Below are 10,852 nucleotides of genomic sequence, written 5' to 3'. Positions count from 1 at the left end.
TCCGTAATTCGTACTGATGCTGTATAATCATTATTATAAGTGTGTGTTTATTAAGGTTACTTCGTTAATCGTTAGTATATATATACAAAAATCTATTTATACACTAAAATCAGTTACTAAAATCAGCCATTAATATACTTTTATATAAATATATGTGTAGTTTAATTTATTTCAATACGTATTTATATTCTAGTATATATTTTATATTAATAACTGACTTTAGTGACTAATTTTAATATATACGTAACATAACTCTAAAATTTTAAAAAAATAGAGAGAATCAATTTCTGGGATAAATTGTGTCCAGATACACATAATTAATTTCCTGCAAAGATTGCAGGAGGCAACACGTGATCCTTCATATGAATTTGTTTAGCATTAGTGAATAGTGATAAATCGTAACGAAGCTGGCACATGTGCCACCAAGGTACTACTAAAGAACTAAAATTAAAATTGACTAAAATACAAAATTAGTTTTAATCTTACATCCCAATAAAACCAAATGATTGTTTGGTATTTATAAATAATAATCAAATCTAAAAAAAATTGCAGGAAATCAATTCATTAGTGGCTAAATACCTAGCTAGCTAAGTGAGTTATTTTGCCTAAAATTAAACCCCTTAAATGAAGTTGAGAAGTAGTAGTCATAAGAAAAGGTCAACTTATATTAAAACTACACCAAATGAAGGAGCTGGCATATACTATAATTCATGAACAAATCAAACCAAACCATACCTACCAATTGTGCCATGCCTAACACTCTTATCGGATAACATCGAGCATTAATTAAATTTCATGATTGCTACATGGAGCTGAATCAATAACTTGTTGTTTAATATAACTAGGTTTTAGTTAAACAATATATCCTTAAGACACTAATAATTATAAATAAAAAAATTATTCTTTTAATGTTTTGAGTAATAGTAATGCCATATCTGTTATATGTATATTTAGTAACATTTACTATGAACCCAAAACTATATTAGCATTAGATGAATTACAGTATACAGATGTAAATTCATATAGAGATATACAAATTTTCATTTTAAACCATATAAATTATTATTTAATAATATTAATATCACTGTTGATATATATGTGTAGTTATTTTTAACCACAAAAATTTAATCTGTAGAAAACAAATCTGTACAGTGATGCTTTCCTTAGCATTATCACTTTCGAAACACTCAAATCATGCATGAAGAATAAGAATCTCATAAAAAAATTTACATTTCTTCTAAGAAAAAGAAAATATTGTGGTGGGTAGTGATTCATATATTTAGGGTGTATGTCTTGTATTTGATCATGAGAGCAACTTTAATAAAATATTTTTTTGGTATTATTCTTGACTTTTACCGTAACTGAATTGATTTAAATTGAAATTTATATTAGATATAATTTTTAAAATGATATTACTATAAGTAAAGAGATACCGTATTATTTTAAAAAAAACAAAAAAAAATCTCTATTTTTTTCATCTATTTTCTTTTCATCCAAACAACGTACAACAAAATCCACTTTTAATTCTATTTTCTTTTCTCCTATTTTTTTTTTTCATTTTCCATCTTATATCCATACAATGTTTTTAAGACTCAAATGAGAGGGAAAATGGGGAGAAAAAGAAAAAGGTTTGGAATCATCTAATGGAAAAGAAGGGATACTTCCCTGTTTGCTATCATCCAATTAAACAAAAAAAAAAATGAAAACCAAATGTAAGAGAAAATGTTTGTAAATTTGATGAAACCCACAAATATTCTTTCTTTTCTCTCACAGTCACCGCCTCAGTGTCAGTGGAAGGATGCAAAAAGACACGGGACATACTGTGTAACCCTACGACTCTCTGTCTCTCTCCACTCCTATAGTCCTATTATTGAAGGTTTGAAGCTACCAAACCAGGAAATTTTATCTTGCCCTAGCAGGATCACTACCTTATGCCGAAAGAACATACTTAGAAGAGCATCAATGTATTCAAAATCTTTCATTCACAAGTATAAGAAGATAAATGAAAACGAGAACCAAAATAATGATTGAATAAAGACTAATTCAAAGAATCTAATCCAACTCCTGTTTGAACAAAGATTCTCTTTACATGTTTAAACAACTGTAAACAATTTGGATATGTCTCTCACCCCCTTTAGTTGTTACTATGTTACAGTCTTCCTTACAGCTGCCTATGTTTCCATTTCTTCCCTACCGAAAATTCAACTAGCCCAAAACTTCAATCTTTTTTTAGTGAGACAAAAATGCTACTTTGTTAGGTATACTTGTAAGCCTAAGAAAAAGAAAGCAGTCCAATGCACGAGGTTTAGGGAGGGGTCAGATGCACACAATCTTAAATCTCATGAGAATATACCATTTCTTTCTGGAACTAAATCCTGTCACCACCAGGTCACAATGCAGTAATCTCACTATTGCGCCAAGATTTACCCTCTGTATACTAAAGACTGCTACCAATAACGTTAATCAATGGTATTCAGCTTCAATAGGAATTTTGAACTATATGCTACTCTACCACTATGTTAATTCTTCAAAAACTCTTCTGTAGAACAGAACATAGGCAGCTGAAGACTTGATCTTCTCTTTGCTGATGGGATAAACACGGCTATCATCAAAGTCATACCATTGATCGCCTCCATGCTATATAAAATTCAAGAGTGAAAATCAATTATGAAAAACTAAAAATTGCATAAAGGGCAGAATAGAATTTTATATCAAATAAATGCCCTCCACCATTTCATAGTGACCATAGCTGTCTACCATATGACTAATAACCAATTAATGGAGGCCTGAAAGCCAATCCAAAAATGTGGCAACCTTTCATGGCAAAAACAGAACTGAGTCTTATATGCAACAGGATAGGAAAAACTGCACTTACATGGACAAATGCTGTATAGTGACCACCTCCCATGCTTCCAAAATGGTTACTCACAGCATAAAGTGTGTAATAATAAGACTTGTCATTCCCAAGGGTAATATAAGCAGACAAATCGAGATTATCAATCGGAAAGTCAACATATGTCTCCAGCTTGTTTTTACTGTAACGACTATATTGAAACCTCTTAAGATGAATAACCAAGATTTCAGGAAGTCTCCAAAGATCTAACTTCTTACTAGCTTGACGATGTTGTTTACAGCCAGGACAGTACCTGACAATACAGAAAACTGCAGCTTAGAAAATAGTAAGGCAGGATCATAAGTTACCTTCACGAACAAATGGCTATGTCCCAAGTGAATGACCCTTGTGTATAGAACACAAATGAAGCACCAGAAATAGTATGAAATATTAATACAGCAATACTTTAAGATGGAAAACAAAGTTCAGCAACAATGTGTGGTTAGCATTGTAGAAACAAAGCAGCCTAACTCAACGCAGATCTACATACTCCAGAAAGGAAGAATTAGGGAGAAGAAATTAATCTGGAGATTTAAGTTATCTGCAAACAGAAGTTAAGAACTTAAAAATATATGCCCAATTCATTATAAAACAGACAGCTGCCCCTGATCAATCTTTAAAAAGACACCACTTCAGGGCACCAAGTATGCAATTGCAATCCCGAACTGATAATGTAAGGCAATAATGATAGTAATACTAGACAGAATAAATGCGTGCTCCCATGCATCCCAAACTAAAATTATCCACTATAGCTACAATGTATAGTAATCCAGTTAAATGTATTAAAAATAGACCAGAATAAAAGGAATGCAGATTGAAGTATTTTTCCTAATATTATAAAATGTAATGGCAACTAAACTAACCACATGTCTTCTGGTCCAAGAGGTTCCTCCTGCAAAAATGTTTCAAGGCACCTGTACAGCGAAACTGATTCTTGAGGTCTCTTTGCCAAAAAGCCAGATTTGAAAACCTCAGGCAATGAACTAGAGAGTTTTGTGTCATATATTTTAATTTTTTCTGACCAACATACAAGCACATGCAGTAGTCTTGAGTCTCCACTTATTGTTAGTGGCTCATCCATTAATATCTTGGGATTCCTGACAGTTCCCTTTTCATCTGTAATGTAAAACTCAATTTCTCCATCTGAAGAAGTATCTAACTCATTCACATTTGGACCTGAATCAGAAGATGTGGCCATTTCTGCTGCTGCTTCATTTTTGTTAGACGCAGCACAATCTTCTAAAGCAGCTTGTTGAAATGGACAGAACCACTTTAGATATAAGTTGCATAGATCAGATCCATTTACAATATTGCAAAGCCTGGCCACTACAGGAATCCCGAAGGCCTTCCAATTTGATGTCGACTTCCCATGGATGTACAGCCTGGCAAAATTACATCAAACAGAAACTTTTTATGAGAAGGAAATCAAGGGTGACCATGAAAAACGATGTAAAAAGCATGTATACCCAACCATTCTTTTCTTTTGAATCTGTGAGTGAGTACTAGATCAGTTGGATGTATTATGTTTTCCCCTGCTTAATCAGAGCATATTATGCTGTATTGATCATAAGATAAGAAATAGTTCAGCCTACACATGACCACATAACTTCTTGTTCTTCTAAGGCTTCAAGGTTAGAACATTGCATGTTCAACCAACTAAAATTGAAACCTTGATTTAAAAAAGAAAAAGGAAGGGATTGATTGTGCTCTACAAATTGTCATTGTTATACATCAATTTTGTACACATCGATCTAGTATCAACTGGTAGAGGATGGTTGGTTAAGATTCACCACATTTGCAAATGAATAAATCAAACCTGAATGACTAAAATTGTGTTAAAATAGCTAACTTGAATGATCACAAATAAACACTTTGTAAAAATAAAGGCTTCTTTATGTAATTCACACTTACAATCTGCATAGAATTAAATATCTATTTAATAAATTCACCAAAAAGTCTTTCTTTCAAAATGGCCAATCAATCTGCCCCCAGAATGTGCAATCCCCAGATATTTAATAACCATAGGCCTTGATGAAATTCATATTTATCCTATACAAAAGGTCTTCCATGGATAAGTTAATTCATATTTCTTGGTGCAGCCGTTTGACTTTCAAAGAAAACTTTATTGCATGAAGAACAAGATGTCCTGGTAAATAATTAGCAAAACCAGGTTGTTAAATTTGCATAGTTTTAAAACACAATCAAAGCTACGAAACTAACAAAGCCAGAAACTGGTGTCAGGACAAGATCAAACAAAATAAACTGCTAAGGATCCAATTCAGTAATCTTTAATATTAGCGTCCATTGGTCAAATTGAGTTGGTGATCAGTGTAGTCAAGGCATTCTCTACATTGTTTTAATAACTGTTTCCAATTTTTCCAGTTGGAGCTTATGAGTTTAGGCTGGAGCAGTTTACAGAAAACTCTCTTGACAGTTAGTAATGATAATTGATTTGTGTTAAAGGTTTGGATGTGTTTTTCAGGAATCTATTCAGTTATAAACTAAGGACTTAATGGTAGTTGACTGTATTAATGGTTTGTCTAGGTTTTATAACTAACTTGCCTAGCTTGCAAGTGATAGGAGAGTATTCTGTTAGAATTGGTTGGTAAGAAGGACCTAAGGAGGATTTAAGGGGAAAGAAGAGTATTTTTTTTTTTTCTTTTGGGTGTGGGGGGATTAGTTGAAGTCTTGAATAAGGGCTCAACATTCAAAATGAATGGAGCAAGTGCTATAGCATCTCAAAAAAAAAGGAGATTATAGAAACACAAGACCTAAGACAAAAAGCATTCGATCCCACCGAGACTTATAAACAATAGTCAGCCTGTATAGTTATCTTAGATTTGGAAAGGAATTAGACTGAGGAGAGTCAAGAGTGTGGCCTTTCGAAGAGATATAGTAGGAGAGGTTTGGCCTCTGAAAGTGCCATTACCAGTTTACTATTCAGTCGTGTAATTTCTTTGTTGTTTCCCTATGTTAATTCAGGGAGTGTTTCTGTGTTTGAGTCTGATTATTCTCCATGACCACCAGATTCATTACACACATCACATGCACAACTGTTTACTATTTCTATGATACACTGTAGAATGAGAAGTACTTAAACCAAAAATATATATTCTGATAAAAAACATATTGGCTTACTCCTCCATCCGCTGATGTATGAAGATGACCAAAGGGGAATCCCCGCTATCTTTCATAATTCGGTAAGCAACTAGCCTGTCAGCATCTCTGATTAGGGATAATGAATCAGCTGGATCTTCAAGAAAACGTATGATACGGCTGTTGTATACCTGTATCATAGCTCTGGCTTCAGATATATAGTTCTTTACAGTTGAAATGCATCAACAAAGACACTCAAAGTTTCAAAATATATAGTTCTTTACAGTTGAAATGCATCAACAAAGACACTCAGTTTCAAAATACTAAACGCCAACTCCAAATTTGAGTCTAAAACAAACAATAAATACCTCAGCCACTAATAAGGTCTCATCGGCCCCCAGAGAGCATGCAATACTAAGAGCACGGGTCAGATCTTCAAATTTTCCATGTTTTGTAACAGAAATGGTATAGGGAGATAATTGAGTCTTTCCATCACTACCACTACTAATAACAGTCAAAGTCATTGACCGCATTGTTGATGAAGGAAGAGGTAATGATAAGTACATGAATGGATCAAATGTCACCGAGATCTTCCTACAAACAGGACAAAGTAAAGTTGATTTATATTGACCCTGCACAAAAATGATGAATGTGATCCATGAGGCAAAGGAATGAATAGGCTTGAGTAAATCATAAATCCAATCTAGCAGATTCTACAGATTGGTAATTGATTCACATCATGTGTGAATTGGGAAACTGATTTTATAATTGCGTAATGAGATCAGTACATACTTGGCACACATCAACAATGACAGAATCATTGCGAGCCAAATGGTTATGCCAGTATTCATCAGCAACCTCTTGGTCTGGCCGACCATCTGCATCCTTTACTTCTGCATAAGGCTTACATTTAACACGATTCAGATCCTCATGAAGTCCATCCAACAAAAAAGCAAGGAGCTCCTGTAGTGAAAGATATACATATATTGTGGCGAGTTTGAGGTTACATGAGACATGAGTCTTGTGAATCTACAAATGTGAGTAAAAATAGAATGAAAGGGTTGGATGTACGAACTTGGGAATCGTGCTGATTAAATCCACTAAACTGAGGTGCAAATCTAGCAAGCTTTGATTTGAACATTCTTGGTGCTACAGGACTTGCTCCAGGAGCCCATAACTTCCTAATTAAATCTCCAAAGGCCAAAGCTATCTCACCCTGCAAGAATAATTTAGGAAGAAGATAATGAAAAAGTGCAAGATGTCAAAAGCATAGAAGTCCGGAGAAAAATAATGTCTTGAGATAGCAAGCCAATAAATTTAGAGAGGCTAATGAAATTATCACATACATTCATGCCCAATGGGTTATCATGATTGATTTCTCTACCATAATCTTCAAGAAAATAGTCAACAAGCTTTGGTGTGTGTGCTAGGCACTGGAGGGCACTGTTCATGAAGCAAGTATTTCCTAGGTTTTGTAAACCAATCAATCCCAAGGTACCAGCTTCACCAGGGCCCAAAGAGAAAGTCAAGGAATTGTCATGTACACCATTAGAATTCATACTGCTTGCACTACCATTCATCTTCACTGAGGCACCGGAAGAAAAATTTGTCATCTCGTCTTTTTTCCCTTCTCTACATCTCAATGAATCTGACAACCCGTAAACTTGTAACTCCAGAAGAATCTGTGTATAATTTGTATTCACAAATTAATATGGCCAGTAAGGCATTTAATACAATTATACCCAATGATTAAATATATGATGGTAAATAAATATTCTAACAGAAAGCTAAATAAATATTTATGGTTTTCACCCTAAATATTGTGAAGCTCATGTTTTTGCATCTACACACCTATGGCAATGGTAGACAATGAAACAATAAACTAAAATGACAAAAGCTAAAAAACGGAATTACTAACTAGTGGTGGAAAAAGTGAGAGAGGATAGAAAGGAAAATTTTCTTGAATAGGGATAGCTTAAGGAACAACTAGCTTTCTGTACAAAGCTGCCATCATTTTAGTCCACAGTCCAAAGCGAATAATTGATTACAAGTTAATAAAGTCAACCAGTGATTGAACCTTAAGCATTTTTCTTTTGGGATAAAAAAAGCAGAAACATTTTATCTTGCATATGAACACAAATAATATGAATAGCATTCCAAAACTTTATTTATCCACTGGAATAAATGCCAATGTCAAATATAGCAATACCTGATATTATAACACAAATAATATGCATATGATAACATTTGTCTAAAGCTATCAAACCCAATAAAAAATTACATGGATATAATAAGAAATACAGTGAATATCATGTTCATGAGGACCTATGTACCAAAGCCATTTCTTCAACAAATTCTAAAAATATCCATTAAAGCATCCAACAATATTATGATACATAACATTAATCTTAGATAACTAGCAAGCTAAGTGACCGAATTTATATTTGAATTCTGACCTTCTCTTCAAGGAGTAAAATTACAAAATACAAGCATAAACAAAGAAATATTTATAAAAATAAAATAAAATAATTAAAAAAACCTCTAATAACTCATACCTCGTTATCAGATTGCCTTTGACAGTCTATTGGGAAGTGATTTTTACCATTTGCAAAAAAAAGGGTTATCTGACCTGAAAAGTCCCATATGCGTAACTGTGCAATAACAAGATAAAAAATAGTCAATTTCTTGTAATAAAGTGAAATTATCAATAGAAAACAGGATAAGTAAAACTGTAAAATTAAAATTATATTACCATCTCTGAATCCACACTGAACATTTTGCAGGCTCGTTTAAAAAGCTCAATTGCATTGTCCTAAAAGAAAGGTGGGAAGAATGGATTAGGATCTGATTATCTGAACAGAAAAATGGCACTGAACAATGAAATGATCATTCCTTAACAATGCATGAATCATATTAGACTAGGCAATCCACAGATGAATACACACACAACAACAACAATAACAACAACAACAACAACTAACAAGTGCTTTTGTGAAACAATTTCCATCTCAAATCAGTCTTTTAAATGGACATAATGTATAAATATATAGACAAATTAACGAGATCATCCAACCCAAATATCTATAGCTGCAACTTTTACAATAGCAATGCTAAAAGAACTTCACTAAAAAAGGGGAAGAAGATGAAACAGGAACTTCTGAAAGAGAGAGACACCTTTTTGCTTATTCTCACTCCAAATGTATTTGTTTCTCTCATAATAGAAAGCCGGAGCTGTAATGGATAGACTTCTGCCATATCACCGTCAGCAGCTGAAAAGCCTTTGTCATCCTTCATCGCATTTTTTGAATCACTATGCCTAAGTGAAATATCAGAAAAGATATGATTATGAAGATATGAACAACCAACAATTTTGGATGTCAGTAAACTTCATTAGTCGCTAGAAACAACAATCTACTTTTATTTGCAAGTAAACATTAAAATCTAATACTTGCAATTCTATCCGACAAGTATAAATATTCCAATTCTCCACAAATATTTGGCATACAAGATTGTTGTTTCAACTCTATGGAGAGAGCCAACTGTTAAATTATCGTAAGCATCAAAACGCTGTAACACAAATAAGAAGCTATGGGAGAAGCTCATATAGTACAAAGTGTCAATCCAGCTCTGAGTTTCAGAAATGAATGGGATCTAAATCACAGGTTAAAGTTAAAAGGTTGCATCACTATGCATTCTAACTTAAAAAACCCTCCACATAGCTTAAGTTGCCCATTGCTTTCTCTCGACTTAGCTACAGCATAACAACACAAGGGGATGGCTGAATTGAGATTTTATACGAGAACACTCACTCACCACTTGAGTGCCTGCAACCACATATCCCCAGATACCAATGCAAAGTCCCTGCCAGACACACTCACTTCACCGCCGTTCTCGCGACAGTCCTGCAAATCATCCTCCTTCCGAAGACTCATCACGAGATCCGAGTTGAAGATGTTGTTGATGATCCTCATTGGACCAGCATAAGAAGAACCGGGCAGAGATGCAAACACAACTCCCTTCTTCTTCTCCGAATCCTCCAGCGGTGAATCCTGAGCATCCTTCCACCACCTGAATCACATACACACAGAATCATCCATCAATGCCCTTCACAGTTCACATGTTCAAGCTCAATCCATGTAAACAAGTTCAGATCCCAGCCAGCATAGAAGAAACAGATAAAGTTAAATCAGAACATGCCAGCTGGTTCAGTAGAGTGTGCAAACCCTAAAGGAGCATTGCTAGTGTCGTTAGTAGCATCTGAACAATCGAGATTTGATTTTTGTGGTGTCTGGTGTGTGGAGAAATGACGATTGGAATTCTGAAGAACGCAAAGAGAAATGGAATTCAAAATTTGAGGAAACAGAGTGGAATGGTTTGAGTTTTGACCTGTAAGGAACGAGATAGACTCGTTGGTCGTTATCTGAGTCTGGTCGTTGAGTGTTATCGGAGCAATCTTCGGAAGCAGCAATCTCCATTCTTGAGAGAGAGAGAGAGAGAGAGAGAGAGAGAGAGAGATTTGGAATTTGATTTGATTCAAAAAAGAAAAGATGGTGTTGTGTTACTACGTGACAATAGAGAGAGAGAAACGACGGATTTGCAGAGAAAGAAGCTAATTACAAGTGGAGCATTTTCTGTGAAGAGGATGCAATCCAATTTACAAAGGAGGGAAAATTAATTTATTTATATTTATATCTTTTTCTGCTGCCTTATTTATATTTATATTTTTCATATAATTTGTTATGCATACACAAAAAATCTGTTATTAATTAGCTAGTGCATATAAAAATATATATATGACATATAAAAATTTATTATATTACTATAAAAAAACTTGATTATTCGTGTATTATAAATTTAATTATT

The 10,852-nt window shown here is 33.9% G+C and overlaps 1 protein-coding gene across 2 annotated transcripts; it reads right to left on the bottom strand.

The window, feature by feature from the left end:
• Nucleotides 1-2,023: 2,023 nt before the first annotated feature.
• On the bottom strand, nucleotides 2,024-10,624 carry LOC127744084 (ubiquitin carboxyl-terminal hydrolase 8-like). 2 transcript variants are annotated; one of them, XM_052256354.1, is made up of 14 exons: nucleotides 10,376-10,624; nucleotides 10,187-10,307; nucleotides 9,803-10,057; nucleotides 9,164-9,305; nucleotides 8,742-8,801; nucleotides 8,545-8,640; nucleotides 7,336-7,671; nucleotides 7,065-7,205; nucleotides 6,782-6,952; nucleotides 6,358-6,621; nucleotides 6,032-6,180; nucleotides 3,757-4,275; nucleotides 2,876-3,146; nucleotides 2,024-2,637 (listed from the first exon to the last, which is right to left on the bottom strand). In XM_052256354.1, exons 3-14 carry the CDS (start codon nucleotides 9,958-9,960, stop codon nucleotides 2,515-2,517), a joined length of 2,430 nt encoding a protein of 809 aa, XP_052112314.1. In that variant the 5' UTR covers nucleotides 9,961-10,057; nucleotides 10,187-10,307; nucleotides 10,376-10,624; the 3' UTR covers nucleotides 2,024-2,514. The 2 variants fall into 2 exon arrangements, with proteins under 2 accessions (XP_052112314.1, XP_052112313.1); XM_052256353.1 differs by lacking the exon at nucleotides 10,187-10,307.
• Between the last annotated feature and the right edge of the window lie 228 nt (nucleotides 10,625-10,852).

The sequence above is a fragment of the Arachis duranensis genome, unplaced genomic scaffold, assembly GCF_000817695.3.
Source record: "Arachis duranensis cultivar V14167 unplaced genomic scaffold, aradu.V14167.gnm2.J7QH unplaced_Scaffold_232525, whole genome shotgun sequence".
In the NCBI taxonomy this organism is placed as follows: domain Eukaryota; kingdom Viridiplantae; phylum Streptophyta; class Magnoliopsida; order Fabales; family Fabaceae; genus Arachis; species Arachis duranensis.
The sequence above is the reverse complement of the archived record's forward strand: the minus strand, read 5'-3'. Positions and strand labels throughout refer to the sequence as shown.